We start from the raw sequence: 22,098 nt of genomic DNA on the forward strand, positions 1-22,098 counted from the left end.
GTTTGGCGACTCCCGGAAGACGCGCCGATGGGACCAGAGGACATTCCTCCTGGGTGGGAGGGTCCGCTGACTGGGTGTGAAGCTGCGGAGAGGCAATTTCCCCAAAAGAAAACCTTTCCAACCTTGTGGGTTGGGGGGAGAGAAGACAAATTGAGCGCCCCTGGCTCACTTCCCTACTTCGAAGCCCCCGCCCGAGCCCCGCCGGTGTGGCACACGTCGTCTGGTCGCCACAAGGCGGAGATCTCGGGCCTGAGGCCGAGGCCGGAGCCTTGCTGGGAGGATCCCGGGCCTGTGGCCCTCATCCCCGCCTCGGCATCCGCCGCTGACGTCGCCTGAGAAGTCTGGGGAGGAGGAGCTCCGAAAGGCGGGCTCGGGTGGCTGGCAGCGCCTGGGAGGGCCAGGTTGGAGAGAGGAAGCTCCTCCCCTGTGCGCCCCGCCGCCGCAGAGTTGACCAGTCTCTAGAAGAGAAGAGAGAGCTCCGGCTCCGGATAAGCAGCGGCTTGGCGTGGGCTGCGCGGAGAATGGACGGCCTCGTGACCTAATGTCCGGCAGGCTGTAGGGCCTGCCGAGCCGGCTCGCGCAGGGGGTGGAGCCGCGGGAGCGGCGGGCACTTCCGGAATCGACCGGCTGCCTGAGTGCCCGCGCCACCCGCTACCATGAACGAGGAGGCCATCTGCAGCGCCCTGCCCACCATCCCGTACCACAAGCTCGCCGACTTGCGCTACTTGAGCCGCGGCGCGTCCGGCACCGTGTCTTCTGCCCGCCACACAGACTGGCGCGTTCAGGTGGCCGTGAAACACCTGCACATTCACACCCCGCTGCTCGACAGGTAGGGCGCCCTGGCGGCTCCACCGCGGAGCCCCGAAATCTGCGTTCCCCACCCCACTGGCTCTAACCCCCGGCAAGCGGGCTCTGAAGCCCAAGCGACGGTGACCACTTGGGATCGGCCGCACACCTCGTCTCCTCTAGGCAGCCGTTCAACGCTTGGGCTAACATGGTGGGGAGAGCAGGCTTCTCTGGAGATGCAGCAATCACGCTTCTTTTCACTGCCCTCTCCTTTTTTCCTTACTCCTGGGCCTCCTTTCTCCAGACACCAAATATCAGCAATCACAGCCCAACTCTAAACGTCCTCTTTATTGAAGTTGGGTTCTGTTTGCTTTGTTTTTCCCCTTTTTTTTTTTTTGAAGTCGAATTCTAGGGCTGCACTGCCCAATAGGTAGCTCTTAGCCACAGGTGGATATTACTTTTTTTTTAAGTGGCTATTAGAAAATTTCAAATTATATATGTGGTTCACATTATATTTTTATTGAACAGCACTGCTGTAGAGTCTGGGACGTTTTGGTTTGGGCTTTTTGTTGTTTTTGGTTTACACATGTAGGCATGAAAGTTTAGATATCAAACTCAATTTAGTTTCTCCTCTTACCGTCACAGGGAAGGAAGCCTGTCTCTAGAGGAAACTTGTATTAGTTTCGCTAACAATAAACTGAAATCAGAAAGCTGTTAAATGACCAAAACTTTTGAATGTCTCTCCCATCCTGGAACAAGTTTAGTGCAATGTCCAGATTTTAGGGGAAGGCTAGATTAGTTCCTGTTTCCAGAAAAACCTTTCAACCATATATATTAATCAGTGAGTCTAGTCACTAGTCTTGTGTATTTTCCTTCCAATAGGAATTTAACTAGGCCCTGCATTCAATTCTTAGTGAGTTAACATCCATGATTGCAACATTCTCCTCTCCTCCCCCTATATCTAAAGTGAAAATACATCATGCTAGATGCCTGATTAGCTAGAGGCTGTCAGTATCCAACAGCAGATAAATTCCTCAGCTTCAGCCCTGCTAATGGTATTGACTTTCATCTGCCTGTGGCTTTTACTTGCTCTCTTTCTATCAGGCTTGGATGGGCTAGATCTCACAGTAAGTTTGAGACACCTCTAGAAATTGTTCCCGCTTCTTGTGTACCATAATCCTGATTTCGTGATATACAGGGTATATTTACCCAGGGTCTTGAATTCTGTGGAGCAATTACTGGGAAATTATGTGTATGTAGTCAACTTTGAAGGGTGGTGGTTGATTAGAGAGGGTAGATGTATTTTAGAATCAACTATTAAAATATGTGGAAATCTAGCACTGATGGACTCCTTAGGTATTTTAAAGGAGATTGATCCTCCCATTTTGGATGCTGCTTCTCAAGATTTTAATTTATCTAAGTTTTGTGCCATTTGGGGCCAAGAAATGAAGGGAGTTCCCTTTCGTGCTCATTAACAATTTCATCTTCTAAAATTCTTCACTAAATCGGGTAGGAAATTAATTCTGCCGTCAAAGAAGCCATAAGGAACAGTGCAACACTCTGGCATTACTGCATCACATTTTTCTTCCACTTGTTACTTAGATTGTTAACATTAGCAGTATTTATGTAGTCTGAGCATAGGACTGGGCTATGCAGTTGACTCACAGGGTGTTTTATGTCTTCACTTATAAAGTGGGAATAACAGATACATGTACTTCTTGGGCTCTGGTGTGGATAATGTTTGCATTGTTCTTTGAGATCACAAAAGAAAACTAAGTTTATGTGCTGTAACATGTTCTTATTTTAGTGATTGGTAAATTATTCTCTGTAACCTGACTTCTGCCCAACGAGTGGACCTTCCCCAACAATCTCCCAACTCCTTATGCGTAGATGAGTCTGACAGCTTGTTCAAATACCTTGTGTAAACAGTGTAACTGTTTTGTAACTGAAATTTGTTATGGGTAATTTTGGTAATATGTCTATAAAAGCTGTTTTACATTTTATTTTTTTAATATAAAAACCTATTTTTAAACTGTTTTGGCTTTTTCTGTTTTCCCACTCATTCTTCCTGAAATCTGACTTCAAGAATTTTCCTTCTCTGATTAAGCAGTGAGTGGAAAAAACAAAGGCTTTAGAGTCCCACAATTGCAATTCAAATCTGACTCTAAATCTGCCACTTATTGTTGGCATGACCAGTAGAAATTATTAATTTATGTGAGCCTTCGTGCTCTCATATATAAAGTAGGGATAATGAAACCAACTGTAGTAAAGTGGCCAACACATCATAGGATCACAAGAGAAGGAAGAATGCATCATACTCTTAATGGGAGGAGGAATTAGTATATTAAGTATCACTAAGATATCCCCTAGCATGCCCTCTCTATAATTCTTTCTCAGAGTATCCAGGAACCTTCCCGGCAAAGGTGCTACTCAATAACTGTCTTGTTGACCTACATTTCATGAGGCAAATACAGACCTGTTTCAGCTTAGGAAATATAAATTTAATTAAAGCAGGTCTCGCAAACTGGTATAATTGGTTGCCTCACAGTTGGGATATTAAGTGGCTGAAGAGCAGGGAGAAGAAGAGAAACTCTTTATGCATTCTTGTAATTCTTGAATTTTGAAACATGTAAGTATATTACCTCTTCAAAACATAGATGACTAAGATTTTTTTGCTTTATTTTGCTTATTGTTTGTTTTTAAAGGAGGCTTCATAGTCTGGTCTGGAATGTCTGTTGCTTTTCTTATTTCAGCAGCCATTCATCAAGAGCTTGGGTGGTTTAAACACCAACTAATCATCATTGTTTACCTAATAAGCTTCTCCTAGAGACAGTTCTCTTTCTATTACTGCTGCTACCAATACCAAATCATCCATGGAAAAAATTGGTGACAAATCCAGTTCCCTTCATATATATGTACACACACACGTACACACACATACATATACACACACATATACACATATATATATATGTATATACCTCCCTTAGTCAATCAGGTCAATCAGTCAGCCACCAGAGCCTGGGTATTCTATTCAGCTAGTGTTTTTCTTTCTATTTACACTGCAACCTTTATAGTTTCAGACTCTCATTGCTTTACATCTTAACTAGTATTATAATCTTCTAATATCTGGCTTTCAAACTCTACCTCCTTCTGCTGATCCTACACCTTGCTGCCAAATTAATCATCCTAAAAGTTTGTTCCACTCCTGTCACTCCTGTGCTCAATAACCTGTAGTCTCAACTCAGTGACTACCAAATCAAGTGTAAATGCTCTCACCTGGCTTTAAGGCTCTGAGATGAGGCCCTACCCTACCCTATTCACCTTCACTCCCTTTACACACGCTGTTACACATCCTGATTCATATTAAACAATTTGTTATTTTCCGGATATAGCCTGTACTTTAACTTCCTTGAGTTCATTTGATACACATCTATTAGACAAATTCTGTATGCCAGGTACTGTTCCAGATCCTGGGGAGACACAGATGAAAAAGAAAGGCAAAATCTCTCCCATCTTGGAGAGGGACCACATATCTTGGATGCCCTTTTTCCAGTGGTTGAAATTCTATCCATCCTTAAGGTACTGTTGACATCTCTCTCTAAAGGCTGTAGCAACTCCCTAGCCCAGATTTACTAGTTCTCTGAGCTCCCTATATTTATTTATTTATTTGCTTGCTTATTTACTTGTTTTTGATGGCGCTTATCATATTCTGCCTTATATTTTAAGTATTTGGTTTTCTTTTTTTATTTGCTTTTCTTATTTTTTAACTTTATTGAGGAATAATTGACAAATATAATCGTATATATTTAAAGTGCAAAACATGATTATTTGTTATACATATACATCATCATGGAATAATTACCAATATCAATATAATTAACACATCGAAAGACATACAAATGACCAATAGGTATATGAAAAGGTGCTCAACATCACTAATCATTGGAGAAGTGTAAATCAAGACCACAGTGAGTACTTATTTTTCTTAAAAAGATTTCTGGACAGTTTGAGGTCACAGACTATGTGTTTTGTTTTTTGGTTTTTTTAAACTTACTAGTCTCCATAATGCTGAGCACAGTTCTTTATTCATAATAAATGTTCAATATTTATTTGTTTTATGAATGAAAAATCAAATGAACCTGGGATCCAGAGTTAGCCCAGGGATCCATTCTAAGCATTTACCTGTTCTCAGTGTCCTTTTCCTGTGTTCCAGTATATAATTTCTAAGCATTATTGACCCTTATGCAACTATTATCATCTAGTCATTAAAATCTACAACACTTAAGTGTTTTAATATTCAGGATATTTAGAAAATTTTTACATGGTATGCAACCATAAAATTTAATATAATAGTCTAATCAAATGTGATCATTTTAATACAACATAAACTTAATGTAATTAGTTCAAGCACCTATCATTCTAATATAGACTTTATAAACTTAAACATGGTATTCTTTCCCTTTCCTGAGAAGAGTACAATAATAATCTGTATGTAGCACTTTTTTCTGTCAGTGGCTTATACAGGTATTTTGGTCTCTAAACAGACCTATGGAATATATAGGGTAGATATTATCCCAACTTTAAACACGAAGAAACTAAGAGAAGCTGCATAATTTACATGAGGTCAAAAGCTAATGAATGAAAAAATCCAGGATTAACTAATATTTATGGGCTTGATAATTGTGTATTTTTCCTTACTTTGAAATAATTATACATTTTCTTTCTTTAGTGAAAGAAATGATGTCTTAAGAGAAGCTGAAATTTTACACAAAGCTAGATTTAGTTACATTCTTCCAATTTTGGGAATTTGCAATGAGCCTGAATTTTTGGGAATAGTTACTGAATACATGCCAAATGGGTCATTAAATGAACTCCTACATAGGGTAAGTATTATACATTTTCAGTCGTTATAATTCTGTTATTCAACCTATATAGTACTTTCGTTTTACAAATGATCAGATTATTTGGGGATATATAGATGAATCAAAATAAGAATAATGAAAAACTTCACCATTTATGGCTTCTTTTGTGTTGTTAAAAATACTGTGGGGCTTCCCCGGTGGCTCAGTGGTTGAGAGTCCGCCTGCGGATGCAGAGGACATGGGTTCGTGCCCCGGTCCGGGAGGATCCCACATGCCGCGGAGCGGCTGGGCCCGTGAGCCATGGCCGCTGAGCCTGCGCGTCCGGAGCCTGTGCTCCGCAACGGGAGAGGCCACAACAGTGAGAGGCCCGGGTACCGCAAAAAAAAAAAAAAAAAAAAATACTGTGGAGTCAGACCCTGCATTCTAAGTGACCTAGATTATTTTGCTTAGGTTACTGTTCCTGAGGTTTACACTGAATTCTAATATCCACATGTATATATATGTAAGAGAGGAACAGGAGAGAGAAAAGATAAACTCTGCACACCATACAATTTATTGTTAGTTTAAGCCAGATTTCATTTTATGTTAAAGACAATGTAGGGTTCAAATTAAATGTTAATAATACCAGTTTATAAAGTTCTGAATTAATAGACCAAATAAATCTGAGTATCAAATACATGAGCTTTTCCAATAATAGACAATGGCATGAGCCATGTACCTTTTTCCCAAGGTATCAGTTATCTGGCTTTAATTGTGAATCCCATCAGTAAACAAATATGGCCCGGTTGTGGGGGGTGTCCTCATTCTCAAAATATGTGTATCCATCTATTGTTGTTTGCTTGCTCTCATATTACTAAGATTATCTCTAGCCTGCAGTTTCTGTCAAGAAATATTTTTAAAGAAGTCGGTCTCTTTTGTGAGGGGTGCTTTAGTTAAAACTGAGTAGTAACATAATCTGTAAAATCTAGTCACTGAACACTCCTTATAGAACACAGTGTTCTATAAGCAAACAAGAGAGAATGGGTGCCACTGTCACCACTCATGGAGTGACTTCCTCTTTATTTCAGGATACAACACATTCTGTTTGTGACAGGACCATCTGAAACAAGGACAGAGTAAAGTAACTAGTGTCAGTGCATAAGATTTGTGTAACCAACACAGCAAGTAAGATACAAATACTAATTAAACACAGTTTCCTTTTGTTAAATGAGTATAAGCATAAATTCTACTGTTGTCTTCCCATACCCCAGCACCACAGTAGATGCTCTGGTACCCAAATTTGGAGCCCATTAGAAATTCTAGAGCCTCCTACAGGGGGATTGCTGACTCCTGGAAGGAATCATAAAATACATAGTGAGCACTCATCTACCTTCCTCTCCATGATCAAAAGCTTCCATATAGCACTATACTGCAGAGAGGCCTTGTTACTTCTTTAAACTATATAATTTTCAGAAAAAGTTACCTTTTTAAAGATTAAAAGATTCAGTTACTCAAGGGGATGGGAATCTGTGTATACAAGAGGAAGTAATGTTGAACATTTGTGTTTTGTGTTTCTTTTGGTGTCCTGTATTATTAGGTCAGGATTTATCTTGAAGCACGTTCCCCCAACCTCACAAAAGATTGATGAAAAAAATCAAAATACTATGTAAAGACAAGTATTTTGAGCCACTCCCCTGCCAAGTTAGTTAATCAATGAACTATAAGCTGACCCATCTGCAGAAAAAAAATTCTTAAGAACAGTTTTGAGCTCAGTGGAAGCATACTTTTTCATATTATTTAGTAAAATGTACCCAGTGGCATGGTCCCTGAAGATTCATTGTTGGATTTTCCCAAATTATCTAATTTTTCTGAGTATGTTCATTCTCCTGGGAAGCTGTATTAACTTTTATGTTCAGAAAACATTTAAGAAACTTCAGATGACTGTCACTTGTAAGTACCAGGAAATAGAAAACATTACATTTTTAATGTTTCTATGTTATATATACTTAGAAATGAAGATGATTTTTGTCTCCTTCACAAAAGCAAAACTCCCAAATGCTAATTTTTCAAGCTGAAATGCAAGTAAATATATGATTTAAAAATATGAAGTATTAATGCTTAGTAAGTAAATATATTATGGTCATAATTTTAATTGATGCAGTGGTTATCATCATAATCAAGTATGGTTTTATATTAATAGGAAATTTAAAATATAAATTTTGAATAGAAACAAATTGTGTGTATGTGTGTGTGTACACATTCATGGGCACAAGTTATTTGATAAGAAGCCATAGAATGGGAAGATGGCTATGAGTATAAATATATGTTTGGGTATTATATAGATAAAAAATAATTTAAAACTGTCTCAACTGAAGAAAGACCCCATACCATGTAGTTGCATTACCAGTATAAACTAAAAGGAAATATCAGTACTGTAAAGTCATTATTTTCTCTAAAAATTGAGGAAAGTAAGATACAAGGATGTTAAATAACGTCAAATTGGTAATATAACAAAATGAGTACTTTTTGCCCTGAATTTAGTTATACCAGATATTTAGTTTAATACTATATTTCCTCATGGAATATTTCATTTTCTAAGTGGAAATAAATTTGGCCACTAATTTTAGTTTTGTTTCTTTCCATATATATGAAGAAAAATGAATATCCTGATGTTCCTTGGCCATTAAGATTTCGTATTCTGCATGAAATTGCACTAGGTGTAAATTACCTGCACAATATGAATCCTCCTCTACTTCATCATGACCTGAAGACTCAGAATATCTTATTGGATAATGAATTTCACGTTAAGGTAGTTACTTTTTTTTAAAAAAAAAAGCTTATCTGCATCCTTGTGTTTAATAGTTTTAAAGACTTTTTAGTTATTTCTTCTATCTTACCAATTTAATATCTCTGCCTTTTCCATAGCCCCTAATTCACTGCCACTTCTTCCTGCTGCAGTGAGTTAGTTATTCCTAGACTACAGACATTGGTAAAATTATGGTTCAAAATACAGTTATTCTGTTCTTAATTTAAATTGTCGATTATACCTTTGTTAACTTTTTATTTTGAAATTATTATAGATTCATAGATGGTTGCAAAGATAATACAAAGGAGTCCCATGTACCCTTCACCCAATTTCTGCCAGTGGTTACATCACATATAATTATAGTACTATTTCAAGACCAGGAATTTGTCAGTGGTACAATGCATGTATATACTTCTGTATCACTTTATCATGTGTAAATTTGTGTAACCACCACAGCAATCAAGATATAGCACTACTCTATCACAAGAAAGATATCACTTATGCTACCCCTTTATAGTCATACCTTCTCCCCTCCATCATACCTAACTACTGTCAACCACTAACCTGTCTTCCATCTCTATAATTTTGTCATTTCAAGAATACTATATGAATGGAATCATACAGTGTGTGATATTGTGAGACTGCTTTGTTCACTTAGCATAATGCCTTTGAGATCCATTTAAGTTGTTGCTTGTGTCAACAGTTGGTTTCTTTTTCATTGGTGAATAGTATTCCATGGTATGGGTGTACAAAAGTTGTTTAACCATTCAGCTGTTGAGAGATATTTTGGTTATTTTTAGTCTTTGGCAATTACAATAAAGCTCCTATGAACAGTCCTGTGCAACTTTTTGAACAAAAGTAAGTTTTCATTCCTCCTAGATGAATGCCCAAGAGTGTAACTGCTTGGTCATATGGTAAGCATATGTTTAGCTTTTTAAGAAACTACCTAGCTACTTTCCACAGTGGCTGTACCGTTGTATGTTCCACCGGCAATGTATATAAGACCCAGCTTTTCTGCACCCTCACCAGCATTTGGTATTATCATAGTTTTTTATTCTAGCATTCTAATAGATGTATAGTGATATAGCACCATGGTCTTAATTTTCATTTTCCTATAATGTTGAATATTGTTATTTATTTATTTGCCATCTCTATATCCTTTTCAGTGAAACATCTCTTCATATCTTAAGACCATTTTCTACTTGGATTCTTTGCTTTTATACTATTGGGTTTTAAGAGTTCTATATAATTTTTAGATATAAGTCCTTAATCAGATATGTAGTTTGCAAAAATTTTCTGCCAATCCAAAGTTTGTTCTTTTCATCCTTTTAACAGGGTCTTTCACAGAGCAAAAGTTGTAATTTATTTCTTTTATGATCATGCTTTTGCTGTCATGTCTAAGCACTCTTCACGAAGCCACAGGTATTGCAGATTTACTTCTATGTTATTTTCTAAAAGTTCCATAGATTTATGTTTTACATTTAAATCTGTGATCTGTGATCTGTTTTGAATTAATTTTTTGCATAAAGCTTAAGATTTAGATACCTAAAGGCACCAGAGGAGTAGTGATTTCAGTTACCCTATATGTAACTGATGACAGCAAATAAAAAGCAGTTGCTGAGAAATTAATACTAAATGTAACTCACTTTATTTTTACATAGTATTTTGCTACACTTCAAATAATATACATAATTGAAGATTATTATAAGTATCCAAAAATGTTCAAATAAGTAATAAGGAAGTTGGAACAATAGAAAAATAAATATAAAAAGTGTGAGAAAAGTTAAGTGAAAAAATAAACCTTTATTGAAGGCATTCCCTCTGCCTAGAATAAAATGGAAGGAAAAGGAAGAGAGAAGCAAGCTGCTGCCTCAATACTACTTAAAAAAAAGAGACAAATCTATTACATCAGTTATAGAACCATACAGGTAGAAGTGACTTATTCTAGTCCCCTAATCAGCTGGTCCTCTGAATCCTCACTACAACAATCCCTCATCTCCCAAGGCAGTTACCCTGTGACAAGAGAGTGTTTAAGATCCATAACTGAATGACTGTGACATTTTCTTATACGATCAACTCCTTCTCTGTTGCTTCCACTCATCGGTCCTAGTGATAAAGTGAGTTCAAAGTTCAATTTTATTTCCACCTGACAGTCCTTCTGAGATTTGAAGTTAGCTATAATCCCCTTACTTCTCACATACACTTTTCCCTTATACACATCTTTAGTTTCTTCAGCCAATTTCCTTATTACATAGGTTTTAATCCCAGGTGCTATCTAGATGTATCTGTGTTTAAATCTCTCTTAAATTTTGATCCTCAAAACTAATCAAAATACCCATATTACCTAACACAAGTTTGTGTGGCCAACACACAACTTGTGTGGCCAACACACTAGTGAGGTCAAACAAACCAAAATGTCAGAGTTTGGAGCAGAGAAAGGTTTATTGCAGGGCCAAGCAAGGAGAAGAGGTAGCTCATGCTGAAAAAACCCTAACTACCCAAAGGGTTTCAGCAAAGCATTTTTAAAGGCAAGGTGAGGAAGGGGCACACCTTAGGTATGTGGTCAGCTCTTGCACAAATTCTCTGATTGGTTGATGGTGGTCAATCCTTAGGTGCTAGAAGGTCTGGGGATTACGTGCCCATGATCATCAAGTAGTTAATTTCTTCCATTTGTTGGTGGTTTTAGCATCTGAAAAACTCAGGAAATATGCATCAGATACTATTATCTAGGTACTTTAGAGAGGAGCTAAAGCAGTAGATATGTGGGGGGAGGTCTGTCCCAGGAAGGCCTCATAGGGTCCTGGTCAGTTACACCCTTGATGTGGTGTGATAAATGTAGAATCGTCCTTAAATACTTTACTTCGTATTCATAGTTCCTTACTAATTCGTCTTTTGGGGGGCAGTCCTATAACAGCATTCAAGTTGGGCTCAGTGTCAACAAAAAACACTGAGAGGTTTTCTTTCTTTTTTTTTTTAATGTATTGTTACTTAAGTCATGTCTCCTTGTCATGTACTTCACAGGATATTTTCTGGACATCATCAAAGTTTATCTTGTTAGATTTGGGTGATAACTTCAGCTCTTAAGACCTTTTTGAATGTTTTTCTGTAGTCCAAGGATTTTTAACTTTGTCCTCCAGTTTTGTGTCATCTTCAAATTTAATTAGTTACTTTTTGTATCTTCAAGTCATGATTAACTATTAAGCAGTACAGAGCTCAAATCAGAGCTACACAACATGGTCTGAAAACCTCCTTTTAGGTCAATATCAATCCTTTTATTAATTAGGACTTTCAGAGAATAAGCATTCATTTTGTTTGGAATACTCCTAAAAGAGCTGTTATACAGCCCATATTTCTCCATTTTTTTCCATTAGAATATTACAAAAGTCCTTGCTTGACTGCTTTCCCAGGTGTCCTTGTTACCAAGTCCAAGTTCATACTGCTCACTGCAGGACAGGGCCAGTAAATCAACAGACGAGGTGTTGGGGCAAGGAATAGCAACTTTATTCAGAAAGCCGGTAGACCAAGAAGATGGTGGACTAGTGTCCCAAAGAACCACCTTTCCCAAGCTAGAATTCAGACTAAAAGGGGAGAGGGTGTGGTTGGTTGTTGCAAATTTCTTGGAATCCTTTGTTCTTGCAGCAATCCATGTAGGTCAGATCTTGATGTTCCTGTAAACGTCCAACAAGACAAATGTAATTGTCTGTTCTGTAACTTTTTATCTCTGTATGAATAGAAAAGTGTTATACCCTTAAAGGTCAGAGCCTTGAGAATGGGCTGTCTTGTATATTTCAGGCTATAGACAACATTCTTAAGTTGCAGCAAAAGCAATAGAATACGAAGGTTACAGTAAAAGAAACAGATCCAATATGGAGTCAGATTTATTCTTCCTTGTTACATACTCATGACTTACTCCCTTTCCTTTTCTTCCTCATTATCACAGTGGCTTTCCCTGACAACCCACCTAGTTCCTCTGTGTCCTCATACCTTGATTAATGCTTCTCCATAGTATTTTTCACCATCTTACAAAACATTTTTTATTAGTATGTTTATTGACCATCTTCCCAATTATAATATAATAAGCTTCACAAAGACTAAAATGTAGTCTGTTTTATTCACTGCCGCCTGCTAAGCATATGCCGTATAGAAGCATTCAATAAGTAGTTGTTGAATGAACAAATGAAGAATTCCAGATCTTCTATATATACCCAATAGGCCGGATAATTTAATAGTCAAGGATATTATTAAAGTACCTCAGAATGTTTTATAATATACAAACTGTTTTAACGTTTACTCTTTGACAGTAGTACTACTGACAAAAAAGGAAATGAGGTCTGTCTTTCCTTTATTAAGTATTTGAGGAGCAACGGTGTTGTGCTAGACATCCCAAGTACTTGGGATATGTCGCATGAGGTCTGAAATTGATCACTGGGCTAATATAATTTTTCATTAGTTCTTTCTGGCTCTTTTATCAATTACTCATAAAGTAACCCTTTCATTAAATTTTTAAACCTGGGATTAAGGATAGTCTCTGCCAATATATAGATTTGCAAAATCAATATTATTTTCCCTTTTTAAAAATCAGAATGACATTTGCTTTTCTCGTATCCTGTAATACCTCTTTATCACCATGGAGGTATTTGCGAGTATTCTAACTAAACCTGAAATATATGTAAAATGACCTGAGATTTGTACTTTATAAACTTTTCAACCTCCTTGGACTTTATTTTCTTCATATCAGTCCAGAAACCATTCTTGATACAGAAAACAGAAGCAAAGTAATAGGTGATGATGATCCCTACTTTCTCTTTTTCATTGATCAGTAGGGTAGCCATGGTCTTTCTTTGAAATAAATAGAATTTAAAATAGTTTGGCTTTGTGTGTTTTTTTAACTTTTATTAGCTTTAACACATACAAAACTGTGACCTTTCTAATACTATTCTTATAAATTATGATACTCTTTTATATGCATCCTGTGTGTCTCTACTTTTTATTTTATAAATGTCCTTTAAAAGTCAAAGTTTATCAGTGACTCATGAAAAAGTAACAGTTACCTGATCTACCTATCTTCTTGGAAGGGCCTTTAAATGAAGTGCAAAAAATCTTTTAAAACACTTAATGAAATTAAATGGAAACACACCTTGCTACAGTTTTTTGAAGTAAATTTTTTGAAGTAAATTTTTTGAAGTAAAATACTGGAATGCTAACCAGAAACATAGTATCTAAAAGAAAAACATATACTACCAATTAAGATCAACCAGGACTTTTCTACTTTAAAAAGAATACATTCAATTTGTTTATCTGCTGGTCAGTATCAGTTAGTGCACCTTAAATACAAATGAACCTGTGGTAGGCTTATTTGAAATAAATGTTTATATGTACCATGTTTGATTTCTCAGCTATTCTGTCCATCATGTGTGGAACTTCTAAGAATACTTAAAGTCATTCCTCATAGCTTCTTACTGATAACTTTATAAATTTACAGACATGGATAGTGTTATATAAATGAAAATAGCTATTCTGGTAGGGTAATAAGATTATGGATGATTTTTATGAATAGTGTGTTTTAATTTCCTCTAGTTTTTTAATCTTTTTTTAAATTGAAGTATAGTTGATTTACAATATTATGTTAGTTTCAGGTGTACAGCAAAGTGATCCAGTTTTATATATTTTTCAGATTATTTTCCTTTATAGGTTATTTTGAGATACTAAATATAGTTTCCTGTGCTAATACAGTAAATTCTTGTTGCTTTTATCATCTTTTTTAGCTAAAAAGAACCTTTACCTTTGAAATGTTAAGATCTTGTATAGAATAGAAAAGTTCCTATTCTCTGTCTTCATTGCTGAATGATACCAGGACCCTCAAGAAATCGTGGAACTTGTATTCCTCTCATCATATTCTTCACTTTTTTTTCTTCTCTGGAAGATCCAGATTTAATGAATCGTGTCTTTGGTATATGGTGTTTGTAATAGAGAAGGGGGACAAATATGGTTCCATGTGAAAGCCAAACTAAATTAGCTGATAAAGGGAATTCTGATTAAGTTTTCTACGTGAGATTTAAAAACATAGATGAAGACCTTAGGTGAAGTAAAAGGAGCACATAAGGAAGCAAGCTCAGAATACATTTTCTCCAGCACTGTATTCAAACCAGTATTTAGCCCAGTAGTTTGCAATTTGTGGGTCAGATATAAGATGGACCACATCCCATTTTTTTTTTTTTTTAACATTTTTCACTGTGGCAGAGAAATAAACTTTGCTTCTCATAGTGATGCTTATTATCCTAGCAGATGTGCAGCTGGAGGACTGTTTTTGCTTTTAGAGAATGAGTGGGAGGAATAAGAGTTTGTAGTGGCAAGTAGAAGTAAGTAGGATATACGGTTCCCCAGAGTCTTAATACCACCTCAAAGTGTATTAAAGGCCCTGAAACTATGTACTGTGCTTATTAGTATTGTATGAATAAGAGCAATCTTTAGAGGCTTATTCCCATGTACAAGGCATTAATAATACTAACACACAGGGGTCATTTACTACGTGTCAGATACTGTTCTGAGTGCTTCACTTAGAATAACTAGTTTAATATCCTCAGTACAACCCTGTGTTATGTTATTATCCCCAGTTTAAAGATGGGTAATCTGAGGCACAGAGAAATTAGAAAACTTGTCCAAGGTTGTACAGCTAATTAAGGGGTAGAAGTGGAATGTAAATCTAAGTAATCAAGGCTCTAGAACCCATGTTCCAGAACACATATTATATTGCCTTTAGAAATCAATCCAGCTTATCTTCATGTAGTGGCACCATGTTTCCTCTTGGTCTTTTCTAATTATTTTTCTTAGACTTACCCTTTTATTATGATACTGTATGGAAGATTCATATAGGCTACCCCCTCCCTTTTTGGAGTGGGGCCATAATTTTTTTTAATCTCAAATTCATCTAAACACTAAATAACTTATTTCTTCTCTTAAAGCTAGTGAACATTTTAAGAGTTAAATGATTGAACCACAAATGGTGTGCTGGATAGAGCTCATTCCACTCTGTTGACTCCTAAATTGTGCCGTGTGAAGGTCTAAGTGATTTAAATTAAATGTCTTCAGAGTTTTCCTATACTCTTTTGTTCACTAAATATTGTTTCTGTTCTTACATTTTTGTCTCCCTTTTAAAAAAAAAACATTGGAACGTTTTAGATACTTAGTTATAAGATATTGTGTATTGATAATATCTGCACAAAATTTACAAGTGAAGTAAAACTGTAAAGGACATATCAAAAGTACAGAATGTTTGTCACTGATAATGCTTTAGGCACTCCTTGTCATGGACATAAATATGTTTTATATGCTAACTATACTATTGTTAACAGATATTCTTTTAGTGGTAGGCATAAATCATATAATAATGAGTTATACTATATTGGAATTTTACTTATTTCCAACTTTAAGGATACTATTTTTAGCACATTATAAATAAGAACATAGAAACCTGAGTTGTAAACAATACCCAGTGACAATCGTATTAGATATGACTAGTTTAGCAGTTTTGTGAGGTATAGGTAAATTTTGAAAGCACATGATATAAAGCTACTTGTCACAAAAAGTGCAGTGTATATACTCATTCAGAATAAAAGGCAAAAATACTCCTGTTTAAGTTTTCAAAACTTAGTCTCTTTTAAAATTTGTAATATTATGCTGAACTTCAAGTCAGTTTATATTGCTTTTAGAGTTGTTGGGTTCAGCACTATGGAATCCAATTTGTTAAGAAACTAATAGACTATTACAGAAATAAAATATTAATATATATAGCATTTACTCTGGTCTCATGTCTAAATATAATAAATATAAACAAAAACAATTCTTGAACTTTTTTAAAGAGAAAATTTAAAAATTTAATTACTCTCTTCCCTTCCAGATTGCAGATTTTGGCTTATCAAAATGGCGCATGATGTCCCTGTCACAATCACGAAATAGTAAATCTGCACCAGAAGGAGGGACAATTATCTATATGCCACCTGAAAACTATGAACCTGGACAAAAATCAAGGGCTACTATCAAGCATGATATATACAGGTACAGCATGTTACTTTTGCTCAGAGTTAACCTTGTCTAAAAAACAAGATTAATCAATCCGAATTTTGAAGCTACATTTTAAAAGTATGATTTTTATGCTTCTCTCATAAGTGTGGTGAAAATAAATTAGAGACAGTGGTTAATGTTTTTCATATTAAAGATGCCTTGCTTTGAGAGTTCCCTGGTGGCCTAGTGGTTAGGATCCCAGTTTTCACTGCCGTGGCCCAGGTTCAGTCCCTGGTCAGGGAACTGAGATCCCACAAGCTGTGTGGTGCAGCCAAAAAAAAAAATTGAAAATTAAAAATATGAAAATAAAGATGCCTTGCTTTTTTTTTTTTAATATTTATTTACTTATTTATTTGGTTGCGGCGGTGGGCTCCTTAGTTGCGGCACATGGGCTCCTGGGTTGCAGCATGCAGGCTCCTTAGTTGCAGAATGCATGTGGGATCTGGTTCTCTGACCAGGGATCAAACTCAGACCCCCTGCATTGGGAGCATGGAGTCTTAACCACTGCGCCATCAGGGAAGTCCTGATGCCTCGCCTTAAGCTACTTTTACATCCTTAAAAATTATTAAAGCATATCTTGTTGTCCTATCAATTTATAATATTCAAGGGTTTTTATCATATGTGACCTTGATAGGGGGAGGGAAACAGTGCAATTAACATTTAACACTACCAAAAGAGACAGTACTTACACCAGAAAAAGAGTCAATAGAATAGGGCTACATGAGACAGCCTTTTTTATTGCTCTTTATTTTGTGTGAATAATAGAATCATGTAATTAAAGGGCATAGCTTATCTAGGTGTTAAAGAATCATCCACAAGTTATCCTTGCCTATAACTTCAAGTTCTTATTACAGTAATTTCCTAATTTTTCAAATTGAATTAATTCCCTTTCAAAACAAAACTGTATATGAATATTCATCATCTTGGTTCTATATAGTGATTCTTTAAGCAGCATTTCACTACATTATTACTTTAAAAAATGGTATCTCACAGTCAGCTTTTAAAATCAGTACCATTTTAGTTTATTATGAATAGTTTATAAAGTACTATATGTATATTTTTATCTTAAACAGCTATGCAGTTATCACATGGGAAGTCTTATCTAGAAAACAGCCTTTTGAAGGTAAGTGTACTTTGACTTCCTTATTCTAGGTGACATCGTATTGGTAAGTCATACTCAGAACTATCTGAATAAAGATCACTTATTTTAAATCTGCCTAACAGTCATTTTGTGGAAAACACACTAGAAAAACAACAATTTGTCATTGTGGATCCACTGTATGATGGAAAGTACTGGATTAAGGATCAGAAAAATGTGTAGATTCTTCTTGTTCTGATAGTAATTAACTCTATTATAAGCCACTAAATCTCTTAAGTCCTCATTTTTTTATCTGCAAAATAAGAATTTTGAATTCTTATTTCTAAGATTCATTCCAGCTATAAAATCATTTGTATGAAAATTTAACTAGTGCTTCTTCTAAAGACCAGCAAATACTGAAGAATACTTTTAAAATTTTCTGATAATATTGTCTCTTTCTTTATTTTGAGGTTCATTTAGGTCAGTTTGCTATGTAACAACCTCAGAATCTCAGTAGTTTACAAACTAAACATTTATTTTTCATTCACATTGGGTTATTAGTTGCTGTGGCCCTTCTTGGCTCTGCTAGGTTCTGCTCAGCTCTGCTGAGCTCTGTTTTACTCTGCTCTCTTCATACTCCATTGGCCAAATCAAATCACATGGCCAAGCCCAGAATTAAAGAGGTGAAGATATAAACTCCTCCCACAAGAGGCAGCAAGTCTGGCAATAGCTGGGATCTAAATATTCCTTTGACAGAAAGGGAAGTAATGAATTATTCCTAAGATTTTAAGATTCCCTCATGTTCATTTGGTTGGCTTTAGAATGTATTTAATATATTAAATCATAATATATTTCTAATGAATGAAATATTTGTTTTGACAGAAGTCACCAATCCTTTGCAGATTATGTATAGTGTGTCACAAGGACATCGACCTGACACTAATGAAGAAAGTTTGCCATTTGATATACCTCATCGAGCACTTATGATCTCTCTAATAGAAAGTGGATGGGCACAAAATCCAGATGAAAGACCGTCTTTCTTAAGTTAGTGTACAGTTTTAATCTGGGCCTTTTGAATTACAAAAATAATAAATACGCTGTAAATAAAATATTCCTTGAACAACTACGAAAGTTAGCTGACAAGCTCAAAAGTTTTTTTTTCTAATTCAAAGTTGTTTTTATTTTATGAGATGAGATTGAAGTGGTAAGGAGAGGCTGTTGACTATCATCATAAAAAGGTTAGAAATTTATTCCAAGTACAATGGAAAGCCATTAAAGTGAGTTTTTCAGGGAAATAACATGATTAAATTTAAGTTTAGGAGATATCACTCACTGCTATGTATAAAATTGATTGGAGAAGGGAAAGAGTAGAATTTCCAGACCAATCCTGGAGATCGAAAAATCAGATAGAATTAAGATTTATTTCAGAAGTAGAATGAATCATCACCTAAATGTAAACATAGAAGAAAAACTTCATGATCTTGGGTTAAGCAAAGAGCTCTTATATATGACATCAGAAACAAGACCTATTAAAAATATTCTTTGATAATTGAACTTCAAAAAAATTGAAAAATTTTACACTTCAGAAGATGCTATAGAAAATGAAAAGACAAGCTGTAGACTGGGAATCTTCTTTCCAACTAAAAAAAAAACCAAATATATTTTCCATTCAAAACTTATGTCTAGTGCTCATCAGCATTGTATTTAAAAAAAATCAAAAGTTGCTATAATAATGGATTAACATCTTATCTCTTATCTCCCAGAACCATGTAATAGGGTGTGTGTGTGTGTGTGTGTGTGTGTGTGTGTGTATGTGCATATATATGTACATATATGTATGTATATATTGGCTTGGCCAAAAAGTTTGTTTGGCTTCTTCTATAAGATCTTACAAAAACCTGTACGAACTTTTTGGCCATCCCAATACATATCTCCTTTGTCCCCAGTGCCACTTCCAAACTATAATTTCTTCTCCATTCCCTAAAGACTCTAGCTCTTCTGAAGATCATGCCATTAGGCAGTACTTCTCTACAAACTTCCTGGTTTTTCCCTATTGTTCATTGCAGAACAATGGCTTTTGGCTTACTTACTTCTACATCCTGCATTGATCAGTGCTGCTGAATATTTGAGAGGAGCGCTCTGTGGATCTCTGGAGTTCTCTGTCTGTGTACGTCTCCTCTTTGGTGCTCTGTCCTATAAACTCTATCTGCCTCCATCTACCCTAACTCCCAGCCCTGTCTCTTCAACTCTGAGCTTCCTCTGGGCCCCGCCTTACTTCCCTACCCTGTAGTATAGCTGGAAACTCTCCCAAGGCAGTTAGCTTGGGTAGTCAGGCTGTCATAAGGCTGACCTCAGTTGTTTCCTATCACTTAGAGATCACTGTCCTTTGTTGCCTGATATCTAGTGTCTTGAAAACCACTGTTTCATGCATTTTGTCTGGCTAATGGTTGTTTAAGGCAGGAGGGTGAATTGGTCCTTGTTTCTTCATCTTGGCCAGAAATGGAATTCATTGGTTTCTCTTTAAATTAATGGCTAAAACTAGGCACTAAACTCTACTTAGCAATTCTGTTATGTTTCTCAAATACATCTATTATTCCATTCTCATATATCACCTGTTCTTAAGTTGTGGTGCAGGGACCTCTGGAGGTGGGGTTGGTTCCTGAGACTTTTCTAAGTGGTTCACAAAATCAAAACTTTTCAAAATAATAAATATTAAGGTATTATTTTCCCTTTTTACTCTCATCCTCTGGAAAAATCTTTCCAGAGACTAAATTAAATATGATGATATCATTGCTCCAACAGATAATGGAATGTGTTTTCATATACTCTGATGTGTTAAAATTTTCTGTTTTAATCTAATTTAGTAAATATCAATAGATATGACCAACATATACAAAAGCTCTTAATAATTTTGAAGAGTTCTGAGACCCAAAAGTTTGCGAATTACAGACTTAGATGATCATCTTGTACTACTGTAGGAGATGCGTAAGTCCCATACTTCATGTTTCCAAAGTGAAGATGAAATTCCATTTCAATCCCTAAGAAGGAAAGCATGGGAGGAACATTTCTAGTCCTATCTGCCCCTCAGCACTCCTCCTCCTCATTTGTTAGTTTTAGAGAAAAAGCAAGCGTACTTATCTAGTCCCTTCTCAGTTTTCTCCTCCTTTTAGAAGTAAGCTTGTCTAAAGGATGCACACATTTTGTGCTTCCCCATATGGAAGCAGGTGAGGCCTGTAGCTGAGTGAGTAAAACTGTCAACTGAAGGGACAAAGTGTTACTAAGCCCATATGCTACAGATCTAAAAAGGGACAGATTCCAATTAGCTTTATCAGTAATAAAGGTGATGTTTTGATCATCATCTCTCATTATTATGTGGCTTTTCTTAATAGATTCTGAACGTAGGAAGACAAGACAGGGGTAATGCATATTGTACCTTATCTTCCCTTCTTAAACCTCCTACACCCTATGTTCTGTATTTCTTTTGAGCATTGAGAAAGTAGAAACCATGAGAGAGAACTCCCTCGTAGTTCCACTACCAGATCTATAAACTTAGTTGTACTTGACGTGTCTCTCCTGCTTTATCTCTTTTACAGTGGGAAAAAAGTGTTCTTACACAATTGTAAACAGTATTACTTGTGCTCTGGATGCCATTCCCTTACTCTCTCCAGCATTCTGTTCTTTATATTCTCTCTGCTCTTGCATTGCCAATCTCTGCCTGTCTACTGGATCGTTCATCTGTCATATAGATCTATGCTATTATTATATCCTATCTTTATATAGGAAACAAATTCTTGACCCCATATCATCCTTCAGCTACCACCTCATTTTTCTACTCCCATTTAGATCTAAACACCTTGTAGGAATTGTCCATACTTATTGTCTCTACTTCTTCACCTCTAATTCAATTTTTAACAAACTTCCATCAGTCTTCTGTTTTCATATATCCACTAAAGCTGCATTTGTTCAAGTTACCAAGGATAGCAATTTTGGAAAATACTGCTTATCTTACTTGCCCTCTCAGCAGATTAGATATGGCTGACTCTTCCCTCCTTGAAACTTTCCCTCTGATAGCTTCCAAGACACAAGAGACCATACTCCCTCTTATCCTCTCTTCCTCTATCACTTTTTTTCTTCCTCTGCTCAATTTCTAACTGTTGGAATGCCTCAGAGCTCTAATATGGGTCCTTTACTGTTTGCCATCTGTACTTTCCCCCTAGATGATCCAGACCAGATCATGGCTTTTATACCATCTATATGTTAGTGATGCTCAGTTTTATATCTAGAGCCCTGGCTTCTCCCTTAAGCAACAGGTCCATATATTATTGTAGTAATAGTGGTACTTATGATTGTTTCTACTCATTGGCTATTATGAATCATGCTGCTATGACTGTTCATGTGCAAGTCTGTGTGTGAACATATATGTTTTCATTTCTCTCAGGTAACTACCTGAGTGGAATTGCTTGGTTGTATGGTAAATTTATCTTTCATTTTTAAGAAAATGCGAAGCTGTTTTCCAGAGTGGC

The 22,098-nt window shown here is 36.2% G+C and overlaps 1 protein-coding gene across 1 annotated transcript in view; it reads left to right on the forward strand.

The window, feature by feature from the left end:
* The first annotated feature begins 457 nt into the window (after nucleotides 1-457).
* RIPK2 (receptor interacting serine/threonine kinase 2) overlaps nucleotides 458-22,098 on the forward strand; it is a 30,286-nt gene continuing 8,645 nt past the window's right edge. Inside the window, exons 1-6 of the mRNA XM_082859039.1 lie at nucleotides 458-829; nucleotides 5,519-5,672; nucleotides 8,284-8,439; nucleotides 16,334-16,491; nucleotides 17,571-17,620; nucleotides 18,458-18,619. Of these exons, the coding sequence (XP_082715165.1) occupies nucleotides 657-829; nucleotides 5,519-5,672; nucleotides 8,284-8,439; nucleotides 16,334-16,491; nucleotides 17,571-17,620; nucleotides 18,458-18,619 (853 nt within the window). The 5' untranslated portion in view covers nucleotides 458-656. The remainder of the gene's footprint in view (nucleotides 830-5,518; nucleotides 5,673-8,283; nucleotides 8,440-16,333; nucleotides 16,492-17,570; nucleotides 17,621-18,457; nucleotides 18,620-22,098) is intronic.

The sequence above is a fragment of the Leucopleurus acutus genome (assembly GCF_964270905.1).
Source record: "Leucopleurus acutus genome assembly, chromosome: 17".
In the NCBI taxonomy this organism is placed as follows: domain Eukaryota; kingdom Metazoa; phylum Chordata; class Mammalia; order Artiodactyla; family Delphinidae; genus Leucopleurus; species Leucopleurus acutus.